This window comes from Ascidiella aspersa, chromosome 4 (assembly GCF_963924565.1).
Source record: "Ascidiella aspersa chromosome 4, kaAscAspe10.2, whole genome shotgun sequence".
Classification (NCBI taxonomy): domain Eukaryota; kingdom Metazoa; phylum Chordata; class Ascidiacea; order Phlebobranchia; family Ascidiidae; genus Ascidiella; species Ascidiella aspersa.
The window spans coordinates 6,217,968-6,235,157 of record NC_139450.1 but is presented as its reverse complement, the minus strand read 5'-3'; the positions used below and the strand labels follow the sequence as shown (position 1 = coordinate 6,235,157).

At 38.4% G+C, this 17,190-nt stretch overlaps 1 protein-coding gene across 1 annotated transcript; it reads left to right on the top strand.

Moving 5' to 3' along the window:
- Positions 1 to 298: 298 nt before the first annotated feature.
- LOC146146866 (uncharacterized) lies at positions 299 to 17,075 on the top strand. Its single transcript, XM_083387138.1, has 19 exons — positions 299 to 391; positions 947 to 983; positions 2,869 to 2,955; positions 3,859 to 3,984; positions 4,665 to 4,793; positions 5,257 to 5,391; positions 6,011 to 6,133; positions 6,232 to 6,354; positions 6,678 to 6,800; positions 8,295 to 8,417; positions 10,067 to 10,189; positions 10,735 to 10,860; positions 11,446 to 11,667; positions 12,841 to 12,936; positions 13,385 to 13,576; positions 13,734 to 13,841; positions 14,876 to 14,981; positions 15,474 to 15,581; positions 16,953 to 17,075. Exons 1-19 carry the CDS (start codon positions 299 to 301, stop codon positions 17,011 to 17,013), a joined length of 2,241 nt encoding a protein of 746 aa, XP_083243264.1. The 3' UTR covers positions 17,014 to 17,075.
- Positions 17,076 to 17,190: the final 115 nt, after the last annotated feature.

Here is a 17,190-nt window from a genome sequence, read left to right as displayed (position 1 = left end):
GCGTACAATTGATTTGTTTACAAAACTTACATAAATTTAAACCAATTAAAGCTATTGTAATTTTTGTAAAGACAACCTGTAAAACAGTTCCCTGAAAAATCATTTGTGTGGTGAATTTTTAAACTATTTTGATGTCGCCAAAAATCCATGTTTTTTCTTAAGGCCCCGTTGGGAAAAAATCACCACAATGGCGGTCGAGTCGTGTCTGCCGCTTTTTCTAAGACGCAGTTGGCTGACCGTTCACCATTCGTAGCTCACGTTACTTGTAGCAAGCAGTTACAAGCTCGACAGAAGCAAAATGCGTGTCCAACTTTCGTTTGCTGCCGTTATATTGCTGGTGACTGCTGCGCGCTCACAACATGGCATTCATGACGAAATAGAACCACCAACGGTAAGATTTATTCTAAAATCAGTTTTGCGGTACAGTTTCAAATGAAACTGGTGTGGAGTTAGGAATGTATGACAGCAATGCGTTTTCATTCAATGCAAACTAAATTACTTTTTTCGTAATTTTTTGGTAGTTTTGGTGAGCAGAATAAATGCTTAGTTGGAGATTCAATGATGTTTTTGATTCTTTTAATCCTAACATGAAACAAATGGTAATAACAACGTTTTTGAACAGTTAAACGCAGAATACCGCTGCCCATTACGAACGTATATCTCTTAGACACGCAGAAATCATTAAACTAATTTTCTCATCGTCTGTTATAAGCTAACGTCATGCGGTTCAGTCACCACATATTATGAAGTAAAATGGAAAATTGACCCCTTTTAGTGCAAGGATTTCTTAATGAGAGAAGAACTATTTAAGAGTACGGTAGCATAGTATATTTCCCAATAGCAAAACACTGCACCGCCATAGAACAGGGAGTGGTTTCTTATACCCACGTCATCCTTTTTAGGGAATGTGTTGACTTAACCCAATATCGTGTTTTCCTTGTTGCAGTTCGTGGTGGACGATTTGTTCGACGAAGACGGTCCAGGTAAGATCGCCAGCGACCTACTTAACAGGCTGGGTGGATTTAAAGCAGTTTATGATTAAGCCGCACAATATAGTGCTGGGGGAAAATATAGTGCTGGGGGCCTAACCGGGAGTCTATAAATTTCTGACATGCCTTCAACCTTGTTTTGACTAATCGTATGAAACACATTATAAATATGCAAACAAATGTCCAACATTTTTAATACAAGCGTCCTTGTGAAGCTTTTTTTGTATAAAAACAGAATCAAAACAAGGTAGATCAAAGTAAACCAATTTTGGGACAAAATTTGCATATAGTTGGGTATTTTTTGTTGTATATTACTTGTGAATGCACGGCATCTAAAAATATTTTGTTTTAAAAGCGTACTAAGTAGTAAATGCCTTATAAACGCCAAAAAAGTAAAGCCTTTAATTCTGAGAAATAAACACTTAGGTCTACGCATCGGGCAAAATGTGATATGTATCCAGGTAATTTTTGTTAAGCAAATGACTGAATAAAAAGCCTGCCTAAAGGTTCCACTAAGGTTTGGTACCAATCTTTGCACTGCATTGCGCAAAACGGCAGGAAACCGCATTTGCACCTTGTTTAAGGGTCATTGAAAGCTATGGCCTTGTCGCTCATATAGGCAGGCAGCTGCTGGCCAGACAGCCAAATGCTACAATAGAAGTGATCTCGATTATTCACTGCAGCAACAACACGCCGATGCCGTTTGTCGGCTTTGTCGATTGAAAATCAACAAGTGAATAGGAATATTATTTGCCCAATCAATACCTAACAAACGGTGGCCTACGATGATGAGGTCATAACAATAACAATAAAACCCGACGTTGCCTCATTTCATATATTAAAAACAGTTGGTTAAAAGAAACACTATGATTAACTATACATTTGAGACCCTTGTAATCGATATAATGGATACAGATTTAACGAATCCCTTTATCAAAAAAAAATGAATTCACTGAACTGATGCCACGAAGCAAAATCCTTTTCTAGTAAGTCAGGTTTGGAAGTTTTTAGTTATTTCTCCATGGCAGGGGTGGGGAATCAACTTGCGCCGCATTAATATCACATTGCATTGATGCTAAGTTGCATACTATAGAGCAGTGCTCTTCAACGGTGTGCACGGTGCTAGGGTGCACCAAAATATGCTTGGGGTGCACCATTACTAAAAGGTATACAAGGGTGCATCACAAACTTTTATTGAATCATTAATATTTGACTTTGAATGCTGCATTCTGACATGCAATACCAAGCAGCTGCAGCCATAATCAAACTCTCACCGACAGTGTGTAAAACTTCGGCAGCTCCGATCGGTTTAATTGAAATTATGACATTGATTTGCATAATGATTTTTCTTATCGCTTCTTACCTCAGATTACCTTTTAAGTATGGGGTGCACGAGTCTGTCATAACAACATTAAGGGTTCACCAAACCAAAAAAGGTTGAAGAGCACTGCTATAGAGTAGCGTAGTGAATGTCGTTGGTCAAAGTATTTAAGTATGCATTAAAAATTGCAATTATAAATGAAATTATTTTGTAAAACGTTTACTTGGTATATTGGTAGTAATATTATGTGATTTAAATCTCTCTTTCTATATATAGAGAGTGTGAAATATAAAAAGGGATATATATCTCTATATAAAAGTTTTTAAGGTTTGGCTTGAGTTAAACAAAATAAGGAAGCCCGTAGATTTTAATGCTGTAGTATTTAGAAACCGTTTAAGAAATTTAGGAGAGCGTTTCAGATAATTAAATTTCTAAAAACACTATGTATGTTGATAAAAAATACAAATCCTTCACGGTCTACAAAACACAAAAGAAAGCATTTGAAAAAAAACAATCACATAAATAACTCGGTGTACTTTCGTTTGTCTCATCGGATAGAGTACGCAGCTTACGGAGCCGGAGAGGATGACGTATTGTCATGCCTGAGCGGGTTTGAGTGGAGCGACGAACTGGGCGAGTGTGTCGGTGAGTTTTGTTTTCGAGAAATACTTTGACCTAATGTTAATTTTAAGGCAGGATAAGGCATGACGTAATGCCTAATACAGCTACTCGCAACAATAAAAAATATCTTATCTATTTTTTAGGCAACTATTTTAATCTAGGAGATTAAATATAACAATACTTGACCTACCCGAACACTCAAACGCTAACCCGTATTCTAACCCAAATAAATAGCTTCAGTAAGCATTACGTCATACATTATCCTGTCTTGGACATACCTTATCCTGCTCAACATTTTGTCGACATTTCTTTTGAATTAAGAAAGATGTCTTCATTTTTGTGTGTCAAATTCGCATAATTTCGGCTATTGTGCGTTTTGTTTTAGCGAAAAGGTGTGTGAAATACGAAAAAGATTTAAATTTAAAGGTATACCAGTTTTTTGGCATGTACAGCTAGCTTCATAAAATCACGAGCGCTGGTCTAAAATCCCTCTAATTTTTTTAAACATACGGTGACAAAACCAGTCGTCAAAATAAAAATTGCAACCTGGGAGAATAAATATAACAATACCACCCGAGCCCGAACGCTAACCCGTGCCCTAACCGAAATAATGTGCGTTGTTTAATCTTATCAGAACGCTGCGCTGTGGGAATAAGCCTAATCTCGGGTGGGTACAAAATATTTTTCGTCCGGGGATATATACCATTGCTAGCGTTATCACGTTTTATTTTATTTTTTTTTGACTTGCTCTCAGAATGACTTGAGTGGGACTTAAGTCATTTTAAAAATGACTTGTAGCTGTAACGTTCGTTACTGAAAAAAAAACAGAGTGATAAAATTCTAGACCAGCACTAAATCACGGCACGCTTTTTTTGAAGCACAATGGTACAAACCAAGATTGAGGAATAATTTTGCACACCTTTACAGACTCGGACGAGTGCCAACAAAACGAGAATCTGTGCGGCGATGGAGGCTTATGTTACAACATTGAGGGAACCTTTGAGTGTCTTTGCAACGAAGGGTACGTCAAAACGCAAAACGGACTTTGCGAAGGTGAGCTTCGAATCCTATAAAAAAATTTCAGAAAAACCTAAGCGAGTTAGATTTTCAATCGACTTATGGCAGAGCTTTTTAAATCAGGTGATATGCAATCTTAACTTTGTTCCCGGTTTTTAATTTCAGGTAATGTTAAACAATGTTTGAGACGTGTGGATTAGGCTCTCATAAGCTTAAACTCATAATTATTCAACTAAGCTTAAACTCATAATTATTCATCAGGATTCATCAGGCAATTTAAATAGACCCTATTCATAATTACCGGGGAATAGTTATTAACTTTATTTGCAATTGCAAACCAACATTCTTTTCATAGAGTAACCACGCCTTCTAATTAAAACCGATAACCACAACAGCTGATGTTTATTATTATGCCCTTTGTTCACCCATACTTTACGTGCTATTAAACAATATTAAAAATACAAAAGATTCCTCCGCCGATCCGACAATGTGGGATAGCTTCAGCATGAGTTGAAACCTTGCTTTATATGCAATCACCTCAATCAGTAAATAGCTGCTATTCTGGCCTGGTGTAGGCTTAAATTGCTGAGGATTGTCAATGCGATTTAGCCAATAACACGTTTATAAACTAAGCGAACCATAACGAAGCGACTTGTGTAGTTGCGATAGAAGAAACAAGTATCAATTATTATATTCCCACTGTTTGAGTGTTCCAGATTTAAACGAATGCTTGTACCCTGACATTCACCCGTGCCCGGGCGAGGGTTCGTCATGCCTCAACACCCCGGGGTCGTATCGCTGCTCATGCGGAACCGGATACGTTTGGACCAGAGGTCATTGTGAAGGTGAGATTCCATGCAGCGTGGCAGACTTTGCTGGCGGCGTACAGAAATGGGAGTAATTGAGCCCGGAATCCAGCTACGCCGGCATCTAAGGCATAATGTATACGACTAAGGCTGGAATAGACCAACGAAATACGGGTGAAAACCATTTTGTGCATAACGTTTACCGATGGGTATTTCCCTATTTTTTCTTGGGTATTTCCTCTATTATTTGAGCAACTGAAACATAGATCATTTTATACATAGCTATATATTGTGTTCTAGCTGTTCTAATGGCGTAATGAGCAACTATATTTGCACAGTTTTAAATAAATAATATTCGCACATTTTTGAATGAAGTGAACTGTTCGCTGTTGTTCGAATTTTAAGAAAGAAAGTTTCAAACTTTAGGTTATTTCTGCAAAGCACCTGGAGACTTTCACCTAATAGTTTCCAAAGTGTTGTTTAAGATTTCGTTTCAATTTAGACGTCGATGAATGCCAGTTCTCGGAAGGATGCAAGAGTCTGCACGGGAACCAATGCGTAAACAGTCCTGGAAGTTACAGTTGTGTTTGTAATAGCAGAGGCTTCCAGCAATCAGAAGATGGCCTGGAATGCGTAGGTATGTTACCAGATCGACTTACTTAGCAGCAGTGGTAAAAGTAAGAAGAAAAGGCTCGGTACACCATGTGCCTCTTCCATTGAACACGCCATGTCCCTTTTCACAAGGTTATGCTGCTATGTTCTTGTTTAAACTAAAATTTTAGTTGCATATTTGGGCGGACATCAAATGATAACCTCCTAGGTTTTCTAAGGATAGTTGTTTTAGGAGCCTCGTAACTTGGTGACGTCTACCACTTGACATTGGCTATCAGCTTCGTTCTGATATTATCGGAAATCCGGGCTTAGACTGTCGAATTGAAGCACAAGGTTACGCCTAGTAATTTTGTTGTTTTATAACACCTGATTTTCGAATTACGCCCCCATTCTCCCAGTTTCATTTTTAACTAAATACACTCGATTTTTTATTTCCGTATTATCTCAGACACCTCTGAATCCTAAACAGAGTAACCGCCACTCACCTAGGGTTGTAAACCACAGAAATTTTCTGAGTGCATGCCATTTCAGTTGAAACCTAAAACATCTGAGTGTTAGCTGTGTAGGGCACAATTACAAAAATACAGGTTAAAAATAGCTCTGAACTTACGTCTATTGTGCTAAAGCAGTTCATTGCTTTCCAGATATTGACGAGTGTGCGCGATCGGTGAGGGTCTGCGCCGCACCAAGCATTTGTGAAAACAGCATTGGCACCTACGACTGCGTCTGTCCAACTGGCTACGTCAGCGCTAACCTGGAATGCGAGGGTAAGTTGTTGAGAACATAAGAAACGGTGACAGAGCCTTACGCCTGCTCCTCTGGTAACAAAAAACTCCCTTTTTACGCACAAACTTTACGTTAACAGACCAGGACGAATGCTTGCTGGATGAGCACGATTGTAGCGGCAACGCAACCTGTTCGAATGTGGTCGGTTCGTTTACTTGCGAGTGCCGTGAAGGCTTCGAGGGCGACGGGCGCAATTGCACAGGTGAAGACTGTGGGAATGTGCTATAGTCAAATTTTTATTACCGGAAAACGTAATTTTGTTAGATTTGTAATGCTATAGAATACTGCTTAAAAAACGCTTTCGTATGCAGCGCACTTAGGCTTTCATGAGGAAAATGATCGGGTATTTTACTCATTCAAAAGTAAATTCTAGCCGTATGTTTCTACGTTTAACAATGCTAGGAAAAAAACGTAATTTTAGATTTCCAATTGTTTGGATTACCAATATCCACCAGCGCTGGTTATTATGTTATTCCCGTGTTATTTTTTTTTTTTTTATAATTAATTGCTTGTACTTTTGCATAGATATCGACGAGTGTGCGGAAAACGAAGGCTTGTGTGAGTCGGTCTGTCAAAACCAGGCCGGAAGTTATTCTTGCAGCTGCGCTGACGGCTTCGAGGTGGCAGAGGATGGCGAGAGCTGTGTCGGTTAGTTGTTTGTTGGATACCCAAAAAAGATTGAAAAAGGCCTGTTACGTGTTTATCAACACTTAAACACCCAAATTAATTAATTGCCATAAGCCAAATCTTAGAGTTCATTAAGTTATTTTACGAATTTTTAAATAGGGCTTTAGATTACGCGTTTCAGCTTTCGTTTGCCAAATATGTTCTTCAGTTACAAAATAACATATTTGATGATGTAAAGTTTTCCGTATTGTTGTGTGTAAAATTCCTAAGTTTTTCTGCTTTAGTTCGCCTCGTTTCAAACTTGACATGTAACCTTTAATCTCGTAATCTATAACTGTCAGTCTTATGGGCGATGTTCTCACGTTCTGCAAAACAAGCCACTTGTTTTGCTGGCTTCTTACTCCCGCTGCAAATTGGCCTTAGAATGGCCGCTGTAATGCCTAAGCCATGTTTTAGAGTGCCGGCCAGTCTTATTGGCCAAATATGACGTAACTTTCGTGTTCTTTTTCTTCCTACGTTTTGGCTTATACATGTCGTTTCTTAGCGGCTTTGAGCTTTTTCTCTAGAGAAGTCTTTTGCGAAGTTTTAGCCGACAGTCGCTGCCATAGGCGGTGGCTGTCTGTCTCACATTAACTTGAAAATAACGTTTACTAATGCTATTTGATAACGTTTTAATTCGTTGTAACAATATACTTTTGAATGGAATTTTAGTTGTGGTTATGACAGGTAGCGTATCTGACCAGAAACCTTTGCAAACAACAAGAACTCGCGTGGTTGCGACCCGCCGGGCAACTGTATGGGGTCAGGGGCCAGGCCCCAGTGCGCAGGTCGCGGCGGGGGCGTAACAAGGCCTCACAATGCGCCTATAGAGTTGGTGACTATCGAGCTGACAGATGTTATCAGACGTTTGCCAATAACCGATGCCACGCGGTATGGTAATGCTTCTTGTCGTCTAAAAGCGCATCGTTGCCGATCCAAAACTGGTTTATTTTGGGTAATTTTATCATTGTTTCTTTATAACCCGATTCAAAACTAATGAGGTTATTAATTATGCGCGACAAGCAAAAAAATATTAAATTAAAACTTTTAAAGATAGTTTTTCCCAGGTTAACAGGCAAAAGTTGCTTTTGAAGAAATTCAAATTTCCTGATAGTTGGTTATTTACAATTTTTTTATTGATTTACTTTTAAAGGTAATATTCACTTAATCAGGTGGCAAGCGTTAGCTGAAATGCCGATATTAATTTGTTAACCGATCGGCGTCTATAACCCTTAGTGTTTACTAGTTTCGATGCTACCACTTGGTATCGGATATCTTTTCCGATCCGATATTATCGGACATCCTTAAGTATGACCCAAGAGAAACACCTCGTGACGTTTAGTGACGTAAATTTCTTAAACGTGAACAAATGCGGCAGAACGGGTTAAGATCCGATGGAACGGTGGAAAAACCTGTATAATGGATGCATTCCACTGGACAAGAATTTCAGCCATTTTGATTTACATTTTTTTGCAGACGCGAACGAGTGCGAAACGGACAATGGCAATTGCGCGCAGTTTTGTCAGAACTACGTCGGAAGCTACTTGTGCGTCTGCTCGTATGGCTACATTCTCCACATCGACGGTCACACCTGCCTGGGTAAGCTTTATAGTAATAAACTGCTGTTTAACATGCAAATTGGACGAAATTACACATTTTTTGACAATTTTTGCATACTGAGGTGGTATACTGTGTTTGCCTATCATCTATTTATTTCGAAAATCTTAAATTACATTAAATCTACAATGGAGTGTTGCTCTTTCAGCAGTATGTATAATAGATCGACGTTTCGACGTGCTAATGCCGATAAGCTGTCGCGCTTTTGCACCAATGAGCGTTGGTGCGAGTTTGTAATCGCACGAATTGTTACTTGTCGATTTATAAGGAATCTTGTTTTACATGATACGTCAGTATCCTGATGAAGACGTTCTGTATAGCACGTTGAAACGTAGATCATATATACTGCTGGAAGAGCAACACTCCATTATATATTATGTCTGGCAGCAATAGCTTATTTCATTAAATAGGCTACTGCGATGGCAAGTCTTTTTTCCAGGTGAGCCGATTCAAAACTTACACGAGATATAAAGGCGCGGAAAAACTAAGGAAAGGACAAACAAAACGCTTCGATAAATCCGGGTCGGTGTAGTGTCAAAACAAGGCAACCAACATCCCGAGAGATTATAGCCTTTTGTGCGTGGCTAAAAATTATTGTGGTACGACATGCCGCCAATCTAGGGCTACATTGATTAATTCATATAGGTTTTAACCGGGTTCGGTAAACTATACGGACTTGGGGCAAACTTCATGGAATTTATTTTTTTTGTGTTGATAAACTACGACAAAAACGATGGACAACATATACAGACCGGTAAGAGGTAAAAGTACAGATACAAACCTATAGTTTCATTACCGCAATGTCAGTTAGCAGCAGTTTACCACAAAGGTTAAGTCAGATTAGGGCAACTAGATAATTCTAGTTTTCTAATTCATTGAATTAGAGCAAAACGCCGCTAATTCTAGTTCTAATCTAACTTGTGAATTGCTTGTGTGCTCTAATTGTAATTCTAATCTTATTTTGATTTTACCAAAAATGCTACTTTGTCCAACGGCATTTTTAGTCTCCCAGTTAACAGGATGTCATTTGAAATTTTTTGATTGGAACGACTTGTATGTAATTTTTACAGGCTAAAAAGCATTATAAGGCAAATAAATTAGCACGCACATATTTACCATTCACATTCTTATAAGAATAAATTGCGATTAAATTAAATTGGTTTCAAAAACTAAATGTGATTCTAGTTCAAATTCTAGTTGAAATTTGATATTTTAGGAATTCGGTAATTCTAATTCTACTCTAATTTGAGAAAACTCAAAACGATCTAATTCTAATTCCAATCTAATTTGGAAAAACTAAAATGCTCTAATTTTAATTGTAATCTGATTTTAAAAAGCTAAAATAAATCTATGGAACACTATATACGGATCTGTTCATAAGTTTAATGGTGAAATAACGGCCCAAATGGACGTTAAAAGCGACATGCTTTATTTTTCAAACGTTTCCGATGTTCATATCACTGATGATGGCATGAGAATTTGCCGACACGTTTGAAAATAAAGCATGTCGCTTTTAACGTCTTTTTGGGCCGTTATTTTCACCATTAAAATAAATCTAGTTGTCCAAGTCTGGGTTAAGTATACCTGTTGGAGGTTGAAAAAAATTTTACGCATATACTTATGTTGTACAGACGTGGACGAGTGCCAGGTGCAGAACGGAGGCTGTTCGCATACTTGTGTCAATATTGAGGGCCGCTACAGGTGCGAGTGTCCCGCCAACATGACCATCAACTTCAACGAGTACACATGTGACGGTGAGTTGTGCCGTGCTATTGCGCGGCTCGGTCAGTTGGCTAGTATGAGACGCGCTGCCAAGATTTCAATAAAAACGTTTGGCGTTCTGATACAATTTTTAACAAACAAGGAACCCTAATTATACTGACCCTGATTTATAACGATTGTCTTTTCAGGTTTTGGTTACCTTTATTATTTAGACCAGTGGTTCGCTGCATGGCTTAAGGCACCCACTAAAAATATAAATAGATTACGGTACTACAATTTTTCAACCAGACTAGAATTGTGGTTACTGCAATGACTGTAAACGGACTATAACAACATAATCAGCTCAATATATGTAGGAAACTATTTAGGCTATCCAACCCTAAACAAAAGTTGCAGTAAGAGACTTACCAAAAAAGCAAATATTGCAAAATACACCTCGACACCTTTCGGTATTTTAGATAGCACTTCAGGGGTCGCGGCACCCAGCTTAGCAACCACTAATTTACACAAAATTTCTTGACAGGCAAAATGTTGGGCTCTGACGTTTTAATATGGTTGCCTAATGATTTTAACGCAGCAATTACGACATGCGTGGAAAAGAACGGTGGTTGTGAGCAAATATGTGGCTACACGCAGGACAACCAGCTCCAATGCGATTGCAAAGCGGGATGGACTCTCAACGAAGACGGGATGACGTGTGACGGTATCCTATAACTTAAACAACCAGATTAATAAAGCGCAATTAACAATCCTAAGACTATAAAGTTGTTGCTTGAAAAATATGTTTTAAAGTGATATTGTTGATGTTATAGAATGTTTAATCTGTTAACGGATGCATTTTAGACGGTAACATCAACCTCTGCACAAAGGCCTAAGTTAGGGGTTTCTTAAACTTTTTTCACCGCAGACCCTTAAAATGTTATTGGGGCTGCCGTGGACCATGGTAGGCAAAAACAAATTAAAAAAGACGTCATAAATTTACGTCACAATACAAAAGACTTCATAAATCTGCTGATTTAAATCCGAGTGAAATGTTTTCCTTGATAAATCGATTTACTTCTTAAATGTATATTAATATTTCAATTAGGCGTTCATGGAACCCATAAAACTAGTTCACGGACCTCCAAGGGGTCCATGGACCCCAGTTTAAGAACCCCTGGCCTCAACAAATAAAGAATCATGCGTTTTGAAACGCCCAAAATAATACTTACTTCTGTATGGGCTTTGATATTCTAATTAAATTTTTGGTTCTGCAAATGTGATTTTTCTATACTTTTTAAATCGCAAGACGTGGACGAATGCGCGCACGCGTCCGGCGGTAACTGTGAGCAACAATGCGTTAACACACCGGGAGCTTGGACATGCGAGTGCCACGAGGGATATCGGAGGCGCAACGACAGCCTGTACACTTGCCAGCCGGTGTGCTCGTCTCGCTGCCTCAACAACGGACTGTGCGTGGCTCCCGACCGCTGCTTCTGCCCGCCCGGCTACCCAGGACCCGAGTGCACAGGTACAGTGCTGATATAAACAATAAAAATCTTATAAAAGTATAAAAACCAGAGTAAAATCAGGATCTGATATTTTTAAAAGAAACTAAGCAGCTTTGCCTTAGATAGTTTTCTTCTGACAGCCTGATGTTTTGTTTTTAACTTTTTACCTATAGTCTATACTGATTCCGTATGTTTTTGACTTTTTTAACAATTTTATTATAACTTTGCTATGTATATGTATTTTACTTTGCTTATAGGAACTGACGATGCCAGTATAGGCGAAATATATTTCTTTTAAAAAATGTCTGATCCTGATTTTACTCGGGTTTTTAAACTTTGAGTTTTATTGTTTATTTACGCGTCAGCGGAACAGTGATTGACAAGCAGAAACCTCCGGCCAATGGTTTTGGATTCCATAAAGATACGAAGATACGCCCTTCTATATATGCTGATATAATTTATGAAAATATAACTTCATCGTGAGGCTCGTTGTTTGATTGAACGTTGTTTGATTGAATTGTTGGCGCAAAGTCGCCATTTAAGTCCTTTGACCCAAATGACCTTGGCGCAAAGTCGCCGCTGATGGGCGGAATGTTTCAAAATGTGTCAAGAAAGTCAGATTAACTATCGAATAAGGCATAATCTGTGGTCAAGCCCTTATGGAGCTGTAATGGCCAGCGATAACGGCACACCTATAGGACCCGAGTGCGCATGTGTTGGCGCTTCAGTAAGGCCGCGCTGTCTTTATCATGAGGCACAAAGTGTTTTTTATCGAAGCTAATATATCTTGACTTTGAAACTTTGATTAAAAATCTTTCGAAAATTAAATAGGCGCCGTTTTTTATAAACCCCATCAAGCAGAACGCGATTTGTTTTTTGCTTTTTATATCTTGTCACTGGTAAAAGGTTAATGGCGTTGGTTTCGTTACGGTAGTGAGCTTACAGCTTTTATTATACTGTATTTTCATCGCTTAATTTATAATATCGCCATTCGTCAGACCTTTAAAAACATCTCCCCCCTAAAATGTTTTGTAAATGTTTAAAAAATTGATTTGTTTCATATTTCGTATTTTACCGTTCGTTTATGCAGCAGATGCTTTTGCAACAGACTCATTATGCGCTAAACAGCTACTCGTAGGCATAATACTGAACCCATCTGGATTTTGTCTAATTTGTATTTTCAACTGTTGCAGCGCTGTGCAGTCCCGCTTGTGCCCATGGAGGGACCTGCATGCGATACAACCTATGTCTGTGCCCCGATGGCTGGACCGGGATAGACTGCAAAAAAGGTAACAAACGGTACTATTAAGCAAATTCAAATTTGGTAAAGAAAATTGACACAATACGAAGTGCTTATATGAATTTTTATTTACAATACACCGATCTTACCTTTATAATATTAATGGCAGTATGTAGCATTTCTTTAAAAGTTACAAAATGTTAAGAAAATACAAAGAAGATGTGTTATTTACATTTAAATTACGTTTAGGCAAATTAAAGTCTGACACAAGATTTTTGCTACCAAGTGGTTTAAGATGTAGCACATTACATCAATTGGTTACCTACAGTTTAATACCCATTACTTTAGGTAATAACAACACTTTTCGAAAACTAAAACTACCAATAAGTTGCCGAACTAATACCTTTAGGAGCACGGCAATGTAATGCTTGAGAATTAAAAAAAAAATGCTGTTTTAAGTACCACCTTACATATTCTTCAGCCTAACGTTTTTACAGCGAAATGCGAAAGACCGTGCTCTAATGGAGGAAGGTGTGTTGCCCCGAACAGATGCGAATGTCCGCGATTCTACACGGGCAACTTCTGCCAGCAGCCCGCATGTTTCCCGAGCTGCGAAAATGGGGGCCTTTGCGTGGGTCCCAACAAGTGCAGGTGTCCCAGGGGGCTGCTGGGACTACGCTGCCAAACGCGTAAGTTGATTTCGATAAACGTCATTGTTTCTTTGATCTATCCATATTATACGATAGACAATCACACATACAAATATTTAACTGACTGATTTGTTTTCGCGTCAAGCTGTTATAGACTCTTTATTAAGCCTCGTTTTAACCAAGCTGTAAAATTTAGGATCTCGACCTCGATCTTGCAACCCTCCGTGTAAGAACAACGGAAGATGCCTCGGAAACAACCGCTGCCAGTGTCCAAGGAATTTTCAGGGAAGTCAGTGTGAAACAGGTGGGACGATAAATAAATGTTATAAAGTTTTGGTTAATGTCTCTGTTTCAGAGTGCTCATGAAATGAGTTGTGTTGTTCGAACGCGAAATGTAATTAATATATCTGTCATATTTAGTACACTTGAGTAGCCGATTCAACACACACGCGTTCCTAATAGTGTTGAGCGTTTATTAATGGAACGGATCACGATTGGCCATAACCACCAATGTTACGAATCTTAGGCATGTTAGATCGGAGACTCGGGTAAAATAGTCTGAAAGACAGCGAAACTGTTCTTGTTTGCACGTTTTAATTATCCAACCTGTCTGTCTCGCATAAAACTATTGACTGGTGGAGCTAATAGTACACCGAAAAGCCATTGCAGACTCGCCGAATCTGTCGATCTATGATGCAAGCAGAGCAAGCCAGAAAAACAACTGGCCTGCAGTGAGGTTCGAACTCACGACCTCCGGTCAAGCCGGGACCGTCGCTCTACCAACTGAGCTATGCAGGCTCAGAGAGGAGCGAGTCAAGAAACAACCATGCGCCAATACTTGCACATTTTGTTAGTACAAGCAACTTCACACTGGGGGATCATCAGTCCGTATCAATCAATGAAAGACACACACAAACATATGTAAGTTCATAAAGCAACTTCCGAGGGGCTAGATCACAGATGTTATTAAACACATATGTTTGTGTGTGCCTTTCACTGTTGGAGCTAATATAGAATTTGCTGTCCTTATTTTTTCTACCAGGCTTACGGGGCAACAAAAACAACAAAACAGCCCCAAATCAAATCAAAATTTACCGTATGGTTATTCAGTCCCCATTTTTAAGAGGTATATCATCCGTCAAGAAACCCCATACGAGTAATTAAGGCTATAAATGACTAAGTGTAGCCTGTGCGGGGATTCAAAATCACGGTCATAAACTAATCAAAAATAAAGCGACTGATTCTGTAATACATCAAATGAGAATATTTTGAATGGAATTATTATGAACGATGTAAAATTTTTATCCCCAATAAAATACAAAAGCATGATATATTCAGAGGTGGCGGAAAGGTGTCGACCTCGCTGTCAAAACGGAGGAACCTGTATTCCGCGCAACAGATGCACCTGTCCTGAAGGAACAGAGGGAAGCAGATGTCAAAGGGTGTAAGTTGGGTCGAGTCGAGTTGTAAACTTATGTTGATTGCGATCGATTGAAATATTTTTTAAAGACTCTCGATCGACTGGTTGAGTAATATTTTAAGCTTCAAATACATTTCAAATAAATTACTAATAAAGATAAATTGCAGTGTGCAAATTATTATGTATAACATGTAATTTGACAAAGATATATCGGCGTCTATTTCTAGTAAAAACGAACTTTCTATTTTTAGTATCCTTTTTCAGTAAAATGTACCTTAAATCGCGAACTGGGCAATTTACTTAATATAACAACATTTCCCGATGAACTCTTTACGAATATAATCAAAAAGCGTGTAAGTTTATAATAGCACGGGTACGCGACTTAGTATAGTTAAGATAAAGTGCATTTACCGTGCTCATGATAGCCTTCAGTAGCCTATACGTACCGTCAAGTTGGGCTTAAACTTCGACTCCAAAATATATTTTTTTATTAGTTGCCATTTGTCATATTTGCAGTGTTTGCCCGCGTGTGATCGTTAAGGTTCCGGACCAGCGATACATCAGGAAAAGTTTCCAAGTCAGCTACACTACGCTTTGTGGCGTGAGGCTGTGTACCAGATGGAGGTTAGTACACATACAGTCTGTGTCGAATATTTATCGATAAATTATTACGTTATCGTTTTTTATTTCATAAAACAATATAGATCATCAGGGCGGATCCAAGAACACATGTCCATGCGCCCAATTTTTTTGCCGGTTTTAACTACGTTAATGCAACAATTTTCGCACAACGCGCGAATTTAAACTATGTTTCCAATAGTATGTCCCCAATTTGGATAAAATCGTTTTAGCCCAAAGGCTTCTTGGGTCTCATCGCACCTGTATATTTCAACAGGTGAGACATGACCACCGTGCTATCTGAACTCCACTAAATCGAAACTAAACAAACTGTCATAGCATTTCAAAGTGCATACTGTCAGGTCGCTTATAGATTTATTGTACATTCACATAATTTAGCATAGCTTGCTTTCAATAAAATAGCTTACAGCGCAGTAAAAACGGGTCTCGCAAGTAAGGCATGCATCAGTTGACTGTAGTGTTTTATCCAGCAGTAGCGTGACACTATAGCACAAGAGCGACTGCGATGGAAATTAGCTGAGTCGAATGTCGGCTAGATTTGCCAGAACGGCCACGAAAGGAAATGAGTATCTAGGTGAAATATTTAACACTTTACCAGGCGAACACGCTATAATTACAAGCACAAACAGACATGCGTCGTTTCTCTACACACCTTTAAAAATAACCCTTTTGGGTTAAAACGATATTTTTTTGCTTTACACGAATCAATAACTTATTGTAATGTAGCTTTTGTTTTGAAAGCAACACCTCTCTAACCTAAAACTTTATAAACGAATTGTGTGGTGTTCTTAAAGTTACTTTAGATGTAACTTTATATATTTCAGAACAAATATCAACGAAATCTAAACTTATTTAAGAAAAAATCCTAATTAAGCGAATTAGGCCAATTGAAACGAAACGCTAGTTAACTTCATTCCAAATCATTTGTTCAAATGGCTTTAATTAAATATTTAAAAAAAATTGTAGAACAAGTAGCATCAATTAACATGCATTGCAAAATAAATCTCCTAATGTGTTCTAAACCCTTAAAAATACAACGCTCGCCCATTGTGTTGAATCCTGGTGGAGAAGAGTTGAAAAAAAACTTAGGCCTATGTGATAAAAAATCCTAATTAAGGAAATTGGGCCAATTGAAAAAAAACGCTAACTTTTTCCATTCGTTTGCCTAAAAAGGACTTTAATTAATCGATATTTTTAAAAAAAGTTACAAATAGGCACATCATTCCACTCTCATTATAAAACTTAAATTTCCTGTTGTGTTATTAACAAACAAAAAGTTCAATCCTGGTGGGGATAAATTTTATCTGCTTTGTTTGAAGAAAAGTAGTGGTCGGACTAACTTCAGATTTAATACAGAGTCAACCAGCGTCGCGTGGCTGTTCCCACCTTCCGTATCAAATACCAGATCAAGTGCTAAACGGGTCACTTGGACAATTCATCCAAGAAAGAAGAAAGTTGGATTCGACAAACTGCTGACACTTTATCCATTAGCGCTTGTCTAATAAACCTGCTTGATTTTAGCACTATTGCATTGATTTCGCGTAAAGGTCATTCAGTTAAAACAGACTATAGATTACAGACGTTGTTTTAATTT